The sequence below is a fragment of the Myotis davidii genome, unplaced genomic scaffold, assembly GCF_000327345.1.
Source record: "Myotis davidii unplaced genomic scaffold, ASM32734v1 scaffold332, whole genome shotgun sequence".
NCBI classification, from domain to species: domain Eukaryota; kingdom Metazoa; phylum Chordata; class Mammalia; order Chiroptera; family Vespertilionidae; genus Myotis; species Myotis davidii.
The window spans coordinates 1408376-1423082 of NW_006285779.1; the positions used below are offsets into that span (position 1 = coordinate 1408376).

A 14707-nucleotide genomic window follows, 5' to 3' on the forward strand; every position below is an offset into this window, starting at 1 on the left:
CTGATTATCTGGTGGGTGTGGCTTGGGGGCATAGTGGAGGTGTGGTCAATTTGCATGTTTCCCTTTTATTAGATTAGATACAGTGGTGGACTTTGTATTCATGTAATGTTGATTGGATCAATTTGATGAATTAACTGTCTTTATCCATAGTTTGGGATGCATATGGGAGGTAACTAATCATATTTCTCTCTCTCATCAATGTTTCTCTCACTCTCCCTCTGTCCCTAAAATCAATTTTTAAAAAACAACATATCCTCAGGTGAGGATTTAAAAAAATAGAGAAATTCTGTGACCAATGTCCTGGTGATAGTTGATGATAATGGTGTCTTTGTTTCTTTGTTGAAAAGAGTTCAAAGATTCAAGATGCCCCTGAGCTGACCATACTCCCCCAAATAAAGACTAAGGAGATATTGGCCATGTACATCCTTAAAACTGCAATTTTTTAAAACTGCCTTCTTAAGAGAAATGTAAATATAGCAAATAAAGTTATTCTGATGCTCCTTTTTTCCCTAGGTCGGTAAAATTACCTCTGGAAGATGGGTCATATTTTAATGAAAAAGACACAATTTTCCCCGAATCGTTGCCCAAGGATCTTATCTATGGACCTATCCTCCCACTGTCAGCCATTGCCGGGCTAGTAGGTGAAGAGGCTGAAACTTTCAGGGTAATGACTTAGCATGTCTTCCTATTTATCTTCACACTAGAGGCCCAATGCATGACATTCGTGCACTGGGGGCGAGGGGACCTCAGCCCAGCCTGCAACCTCTCACTGTCCAGGGCCCCTCAGGGGATATCTGACTGCTGGCTTAGGCCCGCTCCCCCTGGGCCTAAGCCAGCAGTCGGACATCCCCTGAGAGTCCTTAGCACTGCTGTGGAGTCGGGAGAAGCTCCTGTCATCGCTGCTGGGCTTGCCAGCCATGAGCCTGGCTTCTGGCAAAGTGGCTCTCCCTCTGTGGGAATGCACTGACCACCAGGGGGCCTCTCCTGCATTGAGCGTCTGCCCCCTGGTGATCAGTGCGCCTCATAGCAACCAGTCATTCCATTCCACCGTTTGGTTGATTTGCCTATTAGCCTTTTATTATACTAGTATAGGATGATCATCTCATGAGACATACAGATTGGCCTGGACACCATGAGGCATGAGGAGGGGGTGAAGATAATGGCACTGCCAACTGACATCGGGAGCCCAAATGTGTTTCAGTTTTGGACTTACCAAATTTGGGGTGCTGGGAATGCCTCTAACTGGAGATGCCAGGCAGAAGTCAGCAAAGTGACTTACTGTTAGGGAGAAGTCAGGGCTACAGACACAAGATGTCAGAGTCATTCCCACAGTGGAAGCACTGAGGGGCAGGGTGTGATAAAAAGGAATCTGACTGCCAAAGGTTGAAAGGAGGAAGATGAGTCCAAGAAGGAACAGCCTCAGAATAGGAGCAAATCCAGGAAAGAGCAAGACTGGAAAACAGTGGAAGGAAGTTTCAAAAGGAAGTTTGTCAGCAGTTGCATATTCATTCATTCATTCATTCATTCATTCATTCAACAAATTTATCAAGCTCCTCCTATGTAACAGGAACTATTTTAGGCAATGGGGACACATAATGACCAACCAGGCGTAATAATCCCTGCCTCTTGGAGCTTACATTTTTACCAGGAAGACAGAGTAACAACACCAAAAGTAAAGAGAGACATTAAATCATTGAAACCTGATAATTATTTTAGGAAAAATGGAGAATGGAGGTGAGGACAAGATTAACATATGCTGGTCAAGGAAGGCCTTTGGGGAGATGACAGTTACACTGAGACTTTAGGGACCAGGAGGCATTACTCATGCTACAAGCTCGGTAGAGTGTTTAGGAAGAGGGAACTGCATGGACAAAGGTCCTAGGGGAAGAACAGAATTGAGTATGTCTGGGGAGCAGAGAAAAGTAAATGAGGTGATGTTCAGGAGGGAGGCGGGGAGCAGAGAGTAGCACAGGCAGGGTCTTTGAGGTGAGGTAAAGAGCTTGGAACTAAGCCTCTCTGGCCTACATTATGCTAATGCTTGCGTTAAAGCTCCAGGTCAAGGATAAAAAGAGAAGTTCCCAAACATTTTATCACTGCAGAGAATTAAGCTATAGATGTTAAAAAATAATTCACTGTGGTAGTTTATTTAAAAATTTCTGACAAGCAAGGGAAAGGGTTGTATGCTCTTTGTGTTTCTTCTAAAGCAGCAGTTCTCAACCTGTGGGTCGCCACCCCTTTCACAGGGGTCGTCTCAGACCATCCTGCATATCAGATATTTACGTTACGATTCATAACAGTAGCAACGTTACAGTTATGAAGTAGCAACGAAAATAATTTTATGGTTGGGTCACAACATGAGGAACTGTATTTAAAGGGCCAGAAGGTTGAGAACCACTGTTAAAGAAGGACAATTACGTACTCATTTAAATTACTGAGACTGACTAATTCCTTTTAATAGCACAGATCTTAGCCTTGGAAATACAACCACACTCAGCCACAGTGGGGCAGCAAAGTAAACACAAATAAATCAGCCATCAGGGTTTACAACTTTAAAAAAAAAATCTTTATATGTTTAGTATTTGATACCTAGGACTCCAAATATTCAACTATCTCAAATATTTTCTTTTTTGTTTTTCTGTAGGAGCCCTCAATCTTTCACATTTTGCACCAACATGATTAACACTACATACAACATTTAAAATTCAGGCCATTGTCCTTGTCATTTGAAAAATGCTATGGGAATGCCTTCCTTAAATATTTAAAAGTAGAGTTACCATTTTAAAAAATTAAACAGGCATCTTTATTTCCTAGGATTTTTGTACTCAGTGCATTTTAACCTTTTTCTGAAGACAGAAATTTAATGTTTAAGTTTGACATCTCTAAACCATACAGGGAATATTAATAAAGCCATATACTTTGTACTTAAATAAGAAATTAACTTTTTCAAGATTTCTCCATTTTATATATAAGGTAAGAACAATGGCTAAAACACATTCTAGTCTGTTGGTTGCTGTCTTAAATAGGCCATAATTGTTGTTTTAACACAAGGCTTTTAATCTTTCTTCAAAGCCCAAAGATGATCTATATCCTTTGCTTCACCCAACTATGCACTGCTGGACTCCACAAAGTGAGCTGTATGTTGGCTGTGAAGAGGGTCATCTTTTAATGATTAATGGAGAAAACCTGAAGGTGACTGTGCTTGAGAAGATAGAAGACATATCACCAATGGGTGAGAAACTGCTTTACTTCATATTCCCAGAAGCGTAGCCATTGGTGATGGTTTTGCTCTTAAAGATGAATATGTGTTTTTTCCTATTTTTCTCTTTCTTGGAGACATCTTTGACTCCTTATCCTCCTTTTTCCTGGAGTTAGTTACCAGGTCCTATACCTTCTAGCTAGCTAATGTTTCTTAAATGTTACATGTTCTAGTCATTCTACTATCACTCCACAATGCAGATTTCATGTAATCCTCAGTACAGTTTTACAAGGGAGATACATTTTTATCTCCGTGGTATAGATGTGGAAATGGAGGCTTTGAGAGGTTAGCAAAATATGCCTAAATTTACATAACTAGTAAACTATAGAGCTGAAACCTAAACCCAGGCTATAAGACTTCAGAGTCCAGGTTCTTAGCTTCTATGCTATATCCTTTTCCATAATATGCCTGTTCTGCTTAAAAAGCTAATGTGTTCTTTTCTGACCTTTACCCTCTCAACTCTTTCTCCATAATAGTCTTCTTAGTTCAGCTGCCATCTTGAAAATTACCTTTATGTTAAGTGGTTAGAATTTCTAAGAGAACCTGATCTACTCTTTTTAGATCTGGTGTCCATTCCCTGTCCTGCCAGCTCAGTCCAGAGTTGGGCCTGGGTCACAGAAGCAGCTAAGTACAGACCCTTTGAAAAGGGAACCTTTCCAGGGCCAGCTTCTCAAACATGCCCATTGTACTCTCCATTCCTTTTGCTCTTATTATTTCACACCTTGATTTTTGCAACAACCTTAAGACTGACTTAATCGACTTTAATCAACAACTGACTCAAACCAGGCAGCTCATCCCTGCCAAACTGCTCTTCTTAACATGTAATGCATGGATTGCTCCACCTTGCTTTCAAACTCTCTCTAATCTGATCCTACCTGCCCCGTTAGTATTAGTTCCCACTACTCCCCTGTACAAGTCTTCTGTCTAAACCAATGGTTCTCAACCTGTGGGTCGCGACCCCTTTGGTGGTCGAACGACCCTTTCACAGGGGTCGCCTAAGATCATCCTGCATATCAGGTATTTACATTACGATTCATAACAGTAGCAACATTACAGTTATGAACTAGCAATGAAAATAGTTTTATGGTTGGGTCACAACATGAGGAACTGTATTTAAAGGGCCAAAAGGTTGAGAACCACTGGTCTAAACAGTCAGTTCTTCCCATCATTTCACAGACACACCTCCTAGCTCATTCCCTTCCCACTTTACTCTCTGAACCCTCCAATTCCCAGCTCAAACATCACCCCCTACAGCAAGTTTCCCCCAATTGCAATGTCCCTCAACTATGCCCTCTCCCATTCCCTGACTCACAGGTCACTGATAAAACTGGGACCATTAGATTTGACTTTCCTACCCTAGACCCTCTTTCTTCCTTTTACTCTCACCTGTAGCCTCTGGGCTTGGTTGGCTCTCTCATCTCACATCCACAATGCCATCCCACAGCTCTCTGAAAAGTAAACCTCTTTTGTGGCCTACATTTCCAATATCACCTATTCCCACTTGACACTTTTAGAAGTTCTCATTATTCCTCTGCTCTCCCCAAATTCTGCCTTCTGCTATTTGCCGTTACCCTTGTCTAGTATGTCTTCCTCTTCCTTGTCTAGCTGGTGAGATTGTACTCTGTGGAGCCCTCCCTATCCTCACCCCAACCTTCAGGTATAATTAGGTGCCCTTGTCGGGTGTTCCTTCATATTCACTGCTTTCTTAGAGCCTCATCTTGAGCTATTACAATGTTCTATGTGCATGTCTTTCCCATTAGTCATCAACTCTTTGAAGTTAGGAACTGTGTTTTGATCATCCTTTGGCTCCAAAAGTTAATCCCAGAGATTTCTACAGACTAAATTAGACCTGTATGTGTTTGTAAATTCAATTTTTAAAAAAAGGTTTTTCATTTCCAAATTCCTAAAACACTTGTAATATGTTATATCCAATTTAGAACTTAATCATGATAGTCGTATGTTGTATACTTTCTTTCTGTATACTATTTCTAATACTTTCCATAGAATAATATAAGGCTGATTTCAAAATAGATATTTATCTAACCTCTACAATGTGTAAGATACTATGCAAGGTGCTTCAGAATTGACAGAGATGGAAAATATATAATCTCATAATCTCTACTTTCAAGTGACTTCTATTTTAGTAAAGAGAATATGACAAGTAGTCAGTTAATTACAGTCTGGTAGATTAGGAAGATTTCACTAAGGGAGAACTTCACAAAGTGCTGTGGGGATTCAGAGCAGGGGAACAGGCCAAGATAAGTTATTTTGAAGGCAGAACTTGAAATGGCCCTTGAAGGATGGGTTCACAGGCAGAGAAAAGAGTAGGTGGACTTTTTGGCAATGGTATCTATGTAGACAAAAACCTGGGGTAGTGGAGACACAAGAAGTGGTCCAGTTCATCTGGGACATCGAGTTTTACACAGAGGTAGTGGGTCATCTGATATACCATATCTGACCTTGAACATAAGGCATAAGATGTTTATACTTAATTCAGCTGACAGGCAGACATCAAAAATTCCTGAAGGGGGAAGTACCCCAACTGTAATTGTGCTTGGGGAGATTAACTTAACCATCATTCAAGAAGGGATAATCCTAGTAGCAGGTGGCTATAAGAAGCAGGCACCTAGACTAGGGAAGGAGTCATAAGAAGCAGGACTCTAGTGGCAATTGGACTGGGAAAAAAGAGATTGCTGGGAGGTGACTAGTGCTTGGCAGGACATTGTCCTTTTAGCATCTGGCATAAGGCCCCGCACCTAGTGTGCTGTAACCAATAATTTCATGCATGCCATCTGAATGTTTGATCTTGTGGTTCTCATGTTTTACCTAAATAACAAGTGATATGCTTTTGCTATTTCCCCTCAAGGACAATATATCTTTTTAATATATACTATTATATTAATTTCAGGTATACAACATCCAAGGACAATTTGTTATTAATAACAAATGCTCTTATAGAACATTTTACCTTCTTTTTCCACTGTGCTTTATTTACTGAGGTACCTAAGTTTATATACCATAAAATGTATAAATCTTAAGTATACATCTTGGTGATAATAATATAATAATAATAATAATTCTACAATGTTAGTTACATAGATCTGATGATACTGACCTTAAAAAAACTTGTGTGACTTATATCAGTAATCATTGCTAAGCAGCTTTTATTATTCATTGTTTGGGAGACATCGTAGTACATATTCCAATGTGAAGTTGATTTTCAGAAAAAAAGGATGACAAAGAAACGAATAGTCCTAAGAAATCAAATGAGATTAATTATTCTGTATTGTACTTTTATTTGTGTCACCTGTTTTCCTTGTTTTTCTTTTCTAAAAGGTGGAAGAAAACTTTTCAGTCCAGTCACCATAGCATATCAGAAGGGAGGTGTGCTTGCTTCTGGAATTGTAATGTATTTTTTCTTAAAAATTAATTGCTTTCAAGAAAATATATAATTTCCATTTGTTGCCATTTACTATTATGAGCCATAATTTGGGATGGCAGGTTCTGTGTGATTATTAATTACTCAAGGCCCGTTGCACGAAGAGATTCATGCAATAGGCCTTCCCTTCCCCTGGCTGCTGGCACCAGTTTTCCTCCGGCACCCAGGACGCAGGCCTTCCTTCTGGCCGGAGCCGCCTTCAAGTCTTCGCTGCTCCGGCCAGAGCTGCCTTTAGTCTGTGTATGCAAATTAACCACCATCTTTGTTAGGTTAATTTGCATACTCTCCTGATTGGCTGGTGAGCATAGTGAAGGTACAGCCAATTTACATTTTTGTCTATTATTAGGTAAGAAAGTTCTTTCCCTTTGGGATGCTATTATAAAACTTTTTATTATGAAGAATTTTAAATATATATAAAACTAGTGATCACAGTATAATGAACTACCACATCTCTACCTCATTGCAAATTGGCAAAAATAAAAATTTTTAAAAACCATGGCTCCCCCAAACACTTAATATCCATCACCCAATTCCATTCCTGTTTGTGCACTTAAAGTATTATGTTTTCAGATACAACTGGAACCTTTTGTGAAAGCTTCAGCGTAGCCTCCTGTGTGTGTCCATTTTGTTTAACTGTATCATATTGTTATTGGCCATGATAGAATTAATATTAATAGCTACCATTTATTTAGTGCTTATTTGGTGCCAGGCACCATGCTAAGTGCTTGCTTGTATTAGCTTATTGTTCCTCACAACAACCCCATCAAGTAGAAACTACTAATGAAGGAACCATGCCTTACTGAGTTCACTCAGCCTTAGTACATATGAAAAGGGTCAGACCATGTTACTTTTCCATGCTGTGGTAATCAGTGCTAAGGTTTGGAGCTGACCTACACTAAAATCTCAGGTCTATTGGTCCTGAGACTACTACTGTTAGCTTTGTCGCTTCCATTGCCACAAATTACATCTCTAGGACCCCAAGGGCAGCTAGTCAATGTTGTCAAGGTAAGAGATGTAGCTCTATCAATGAGAAACAATCTGGAGCTCATAAACCTACACTCAGTTCATAATACCCTTCCCCAACCTTGCAATGGACTACTCCCACTCCTACATTTAGCCTGCATTGAGTGTTTTCTTAGAACTAATTTAAAGGAAGGATTTGAGCATCTGCTCTGGTGAGGGGTAGAGAATGATGAAAGCACCTGGTATGTTCCTCCCTCTCGCCCCAGTATATGAACCCAGTCATCTCACAAATGCTTACTCTTAATTATAATGGGGTCTAATCTAGAAATTATGGATGAATTTGCCTAAAGCCTCTTCACTATTGTAGAAGTAACTCAAATTCCTCTTGAGTTGTAAAATTTACCTAAATCTGTTCATGATCAACCAAGCAACTAGCTCATTTTTATTGCATACTGGAAGAATATAAAGGAAACAAACAGCACACTCCCTACCCTTGGGCCATTTAGGGAGATGAGTAATTGCACATAACAATGATTAAAGAACACTAAGACTAGTCCTTTGAGGTAAGGAGATTGTTATATATACAATCCACACACTAAACTCTGCCTCATTTGCCCTGCCTTCTGTATAATAAAGGAGATGATAAGAAGATAGATGCTAGAAAAGTTCAAAGAAAGGAGAGGTCAGTAAAATTTTAGGTAATTGAAAAATTTATTGCAAAAGAGATAAAATTAAAACTTGATCAGGAACCATGGTTAAAAGTTGTCTTGATAGCCCTAGCTGGTTTGGCTCAGTGGATAGAGCATTGGCCTGCGGACTGAAGGGTCCTGGGTTCTATCTTGACTCCATTGTATGCTCTTGCCTCCTTTGTCAAATATTAATTAAGCATAAGGGTTTGGGTTGATTTCTGGGTTCTCTGTTCTGTTCCATTGGTCAATATGTCTGCTTTTAAACGGGAATATTTAACTAGGTTGCAGGCTCCATCCTTAGTAAGGGGCATGCAGGAGGCAGCCAATCAATGATTCTCTTTCATTATTGATTTTTTCTATCTCTCCCTCTCCCTTCCTCTCTGAAATCAATAAAAATATATAATAACCTATATATATAAAGGCTATTATGCTAACTGTCCATCTGGGTAATGACATCAGGTAGCAATGCCCAGCTTCCTCTCCCTAGTGATAACTAGCCTCCTTGCAATTTCTTCAGCCCAGGATCAAGTCGGGGTGCAAACATTATACACTGTAACCAAATGTCTATCGTGTTGATATTTACTGCTGTGTTGCTGACAATTACCTGAAAGAGAAGTTGGAGTGCTTCCCTCGGCTGGAAAAAGTTTAGCTATATCAGAAAGCAGGTCTAATTCTATATCTATATCTATATCTATAAAAGGCTAAGTTGACTTGTGCATGTGCAATACATATAAAGCTCTCGCTGGTGCCAGTCACGTGAGTGTGTTTCGATCTGTCATTGTCGATTGTGAATTTGGTTGACACTTCTATTATAGAGAAAGGGCGACTGGCAATATTAAAATATTCTAATTAATTTCCTATGAATTCGTGACCGGGCCAAGAGTAAATAAATAAAGTAAAAGCTGTTGAGCAAAATATGTTACTTTAAAAAAAGTTACTTAAATAAAGGTAAGAAGACAGGGCATTCTAGATAATGTAAACACAGATTATTCCAAAAATAAACATTAGTTGGTAATACACTAAGTCTTAGCTTATCTGATAACAAAAGTATACTATGTAATGACTGAAAGTGATTTTTCTGCATTTATCTCGTTTTTGGTCTCTAGGATGGCTTTGTGTATTCTTTAATTATTAAAGACTCAAGTTATAAAGTAGAAGATTTTCTTCAGGTTGAAGAGCATGTGGGACATATGATGTTTTCTCCCAGTTACAAAATGTTGCTGATTCAAGCAGGGAAGGTATGCTAGATGGCCAATTTTTAGTATGCAGTTTTCAGATATTATTATATCATTAGAGGCCCAGTGCATGAGATTTGTAAACTGGGAGTGGGGGGTGTCCCTCAACGTGGCCTGTGCCTGTTCCCAGTCCAAGAGCCCTCCGGGGAATGTCCAACTGACAGCTTAGGACTTCCATCAATTGTACATCCTTAGTGCTGCCATGGAGGCGGGAGAGGCTTCCGCCACCACCGCTGCACTCGCCAGCCATGAGCCTGGCTTGTGGCTGAGTGGCGCTCCCCTTATGGGAGCACACTGACCACCAGGGGGAGCTCCTGCATTGAGCATCTGCCCCCTGGTGGTCAGTGCACGTCATAGTGAACAGTCATTCCAAAGTCTGGTTGATTTGCATATTACCCTTTTATTATATAGGACTAGAGGCCCAGTGCACAAAAATTTGTGCACTCAGAGGGGTCCATCAGCACAGCCTATGCCCTCTTACAGTCTGGGACCCCTCAGAGGGTGTCCACCTGCTGGCTTAGGCCCACTCCCTGGGGGATCGGGCCCAAGCTGGCAGCCAGACATCCCTCTGGCAGTCTAACAGAAACAGTCACTGTGGGCACCAGGTAATGACAATATGTAGCAGTGCCCAGTTTCCTCTCCCTGTCAACTAGCCTCCTTTCTTCAGCCCAGGAACCCGACTTGCTTTATAGCCAGGTGCAAACATTATACACACTGTAACCAAATGTCTGTGAAGCGTTTTCCCGTGCCTCATCTCATTTGATCTTCACAGAAGTCCTGGAGTAGGTAGATAGGAGATGCTGTAGAATCCTATTTTCTTTTCATTAGCAAGATGCAAATAGCGATATTAAAATATTTCTTCTAATTAATTTCCTTTCAATGTGCACGAAGCCGTGCACCAGGACACTAATGTTTTAATAAATAACAATTAAATGACAAACTTAAAATATTTAGAACATGAAATTATTTTCTTAAAAAAAAAAAAGGTAACATAACAGAAGGGAGAAAGACCCAAATAGAACTTCTAAAAAAAGAAAAATATACGGACAAAGTAAAAATTAAATGAATATGTCTGATAGAAATTGGACACTGCCAAAGAGAGAATTAATAAACTGGAAAATAGATTATAAATTATTCAGAATATAGTCCAGAGCCACAAAAGGGCAGGAAATATGGAAGGGAGGGTATGAGACATGAATGATACAGTGAAAAGACCTAACATATATTTGATTAAAATCTCAGAGAGGAGAGAATGGGACAGAGGCAATACTTAAAGAGATATTTTCCAGAACTGATTAAAGACATGAATTTACAGATTCAAGAGGCCCAGTGAATCCTAAGCAGGAGACATAAAAAAATATCCACCTTAGACTTAACAAAGTGAAATTGTTGAAAACCAGGACAAAGAGAAAATCCTAAAAGAAGTCAGAGAGAAAAGCAGGTTATTTCAAAGGAATTTCAATTAGAATAACTTCTGACATCTTTGTGGCAATAATATAAGTAAGAAATAGTGACTATATATTCCATGTGATGAGCAGCATATTACTAAGTATACTTTTATTCCACGTGGCCAGATCCCCCAGTGGGATGTAAGCTGCATGAGGACAGGGGCTTTTTGTCGATTTGGTCCTTTGATGTAGCCCCAGCATCCAGAGCAGTGTCTGGCACAGTGTACCCATTTAATATTTGTTGAAATATTAATGACACATAAAATCAGTAAATATCTACCAGATTTTAGACTCTACAGAGTTGTTTTTACATAAACAAGAACAAAAAAATTCATGTTTAATTCAAACTTGAAGAACTTGTGATTAGTAGAAAACAGACTTTTTATTGCTAGGTAAGTTACCATACCATATTACATTTACTTGCATAACTTACAGGCTAAATTTTTTTTTGAGAAGTGAATTTGGGAACTGAAAATGGTAAACAGGTCATAAAGTGACAGCTTCGACCGCATCTTCACAATTTCCACAAAGACTTATTAAAAGCTTTCAGTAGTGTCCAACATGATCTAGTATGTGATAGGATTTAGTTCATCCTAACAATTTTTCTAGTTTTCCACATTTCTCAAATTTCCTACATCAACAGACATTATTTTTATTTTTTTTTACCGTTATTATGTACTTCATTACATATACCTTTACTAAGTATACTTTTATTAAAAATGTATATCCTTAAGATAAATATGTTATTTACATAAATGGCTTTGTACAGGTGTCCCTGTGCACAACAGGCATTATTTTTAAAGTCAGGAAAAAAAGTTTTTTTGTTATGTTTTCTAACTTAAAAAACAAATGCCTGGAACTGGAGAAAAGAATAAAGACCCACTTATTGATTATGATGAGTGAATCAATAAACACATTGTATATCTAGATTTCAAGATTTTCAAGGTCAGTGCCTTAAGGAGTTGATTTCTAATATTCCATCACTTAGTCCCATTTAGTGCTTTACTCAGGAGGCATTTAATATGTATTTGTTGAGCTGCTTGCATAACAATTGCCTTAATTTTCGTTCTTGTTTTTCTTTTGGTATATTTAAAGGGATCTGTTTATATTTACACGTTTGGTGAGGAGCCAACCTTGGATAAAATCCTAGAGGCTTGTGATGGGAAATTTCAAGCAATTGACTTAATCACACCTGGAAATGAATATTGCATGGTAAGGAATATTTTACTCTGTTACAATAGGATTTAAAGATGAGATTTTAGAAGTTTGTGTGCAAACTGATGCAAATAGGAGATAGAGATTATTCTTGAAGATGTGCTAGAAATGCCAACCACTTTCATCATCAAATGTATTCCCAAGTTAAATGACATCATCATCTTGGTACTCCATAATATTAACTTCTATTGCCAAAGCAACAGAAATTTTAGGAGCCATTCTGTTTGCATTCACCACACAAACTTTCCAAGCCAGACCTTGAAACACATTCATCACTAATGAGTCATCAACACTGGTTAAATTATTAGTATTTACCCTCTTTCAAAGTGATGCAGTCCCATCTGAAGGTGAAAATGAAAGAGCTGCCATGCACAAAGCATAAATCCCATCTACTTAGGAAAAAGCCCACCCTCTAGATTTAGAAAAGAAACCTCTATATTTAGAAAAGAAACTTTTTTTCTAGGTGTTTAACTATTTACCTATTGCTTATCGCAAGAGACATATTTTACTTTTCATATGATTTATCAGCAAATCCATTAAGATTTGGGGAGTTCTAACAAGTAAAAAATACATAGATTATGGAATAGTTAACATTTAAATTTTCTTCCAATCTTGAGGTTCTGATCATATGATTTTTTCCCTCCAGGTGTTCTCTGATAAGCATTATCTATATTCATATGTTCATTTCAACTCAATTAAAAATTCCATACAAGGTTTCCACATTTAGGGTTTAGATACTTGATCCACATTTCCATGTTACCTACTCCATAGTAGTAAAAAAACAGAAATCATACCACATTGCAGTTACTTAAAGCTGCTTTCAGTCTTGATCTTGTGAAAGAGTAAAAATTATTTGTAAAAATGAACAATATGAACTTCAGGATTCCTGTCCAGCATGTAAGGAGCCTCACAAGAAGAAAAAATCTGAATGAATTTAAAGTCAGTAATTCTTAAATCCATCAGATTGAGGTCATGGGGAAGATCACTGCCCCAAAATTATAGAGACAGACAGACAGATACAGAGACTCAATCATGTGGAACTGATGCCCAGAAGTAGAAACCACACTGGAGCCAGTACCAGGGGGATTGCAATAGAAAAATATGCACATCTCAGACCTTATTTAAGAAATCTCATGGGAAATCCAAAAACAACAGGGGGAAACAAAAATAAGAATACCAAAGGGAGCAACCAAGATGTCTTTCAATAGGAGAATGGATATACAAATTGTGGTACATTTATACAATAGAATATTATTCATCACTCAAAAGAAATGAGCTTTTAAGCTATGAAAAGACTTAGAGGAAATGTAAATGCATATTGCTAAGTGAAAGAAGCCAATTTGATAAGGCTATATGATTCCCTCTATATGACATTCTGGAAACAGCAAAACTATGGAGAGAAAAGGATCAGTGGTTTCCAGGGGTCCAGTGGGGAGGGAGGGAGAGAGGGAAGAAAGGATGAAGAGGTGAAGCAGAGGATTTTTAGGGCAGTGAAACTATTCCGTATGATCCTGTGATGGTGGATACATGTCATTATACATGTGTCAAAACCCATAGAATGTGTAATACAAATAGTGAACCATAATGTAAAATGTGGGCTTTAGTCAATAATAATGTATCAATATTGGTTCATCAATTGTAACAAATGTACCACATTAATACAAGATGTCAATAATAGGGGAATTGTGTATATGGGGGAGGAGGAAAGTCTCTGTGCTTTCTGCTCAAATTTTCTGTCATCCTAAAATTGCTCTTAAAAACAAAGTCTATTAGTTAAATCAATAATGTAAAATTTTCTATTTCTAGGTTTATTCATTAGACAATAATTCCACTGAATTTTAAGTAATTTTATCTCAATTATGTTACACAGAAAAAGTATTTATTTTACTTTTCTAATCCTAATTAGTAATTATGTTAGTTAAGTTATATTAAAAATAGTAGTTAATATTTGTTAAAATCAGAAGTTTTTTTTAAATTAATAAATCTTTATTGTTCAGATTATTACAGAAGTTCCTCTTTCCCCCCGCTCATAGCTCCCCTCCACCTAGTTCCCACCCCACCCCATGCCCTTACCTCCCCCCGCACTGTCCTCATCCATAGGTGTAAGATTTTTGTCCAGTCTCTTCCCGCACCCCCCACACCCCTTTCCTCCTGAGAATTGTCAGTCCACTCCCTTTCTATGCCCCTGATTCTATTATATTCACCAGTTTCTTCTGTTCATCACATTTTTTATTCACTTAATTTTTAGATTCACTTGTTGATAGATATGTATTTGTTGTCACTTTGTTGTTCATACTTTTTATCTTTACCTTTTTCTTCTTCTTCCTCTTCTTAAAGAATACCCTTCAGCATTTCATATAATCCTGGTTTGGTGGTGATGAACTCCTTTAGCTTTTCCTTATCTGAGAAGCTCTTTATCTGACCTTTCAATTCTGAATGATAGCTTTGCTGGGTAGAGTAAT

The 14707-nt window shown here is 38.2% G+C and overlaps 1 protein-coding gene across 1 annotated transcript in view; it reads left to right on the forward strand.

The window, feature by feature from the left end:
* The window catches only part of CFAP43 (cilia and flagella associated protein 43), a 74993-nt gene that overhangs the window by 9777 nt on the left and 50509 nt on the right, over positions 1 to 14707 (forward strand). The window contains exons 5-9 of the mRNA XM_015559284.1: positions 514 to 664; positions 3070 to 3229; positions 6593 to 6660; positions 9454 to 9585; positions 12126 to 12242. Coding sequence (XP_015414770.1) covers positions 514 to 664; positions 3070 to 3229; positions 6593 to 6660; positions 9454 to 9585; positions 12126 to 12242 — 628 coding nt within the window. The remainder of the gene's footprint in view (positions 1 to 513; positions 665 to 3069; positions 3230 to 6592; positions 6661 to 9453; positions 9586 to 12125; positions 12243 to 14707) is intronic.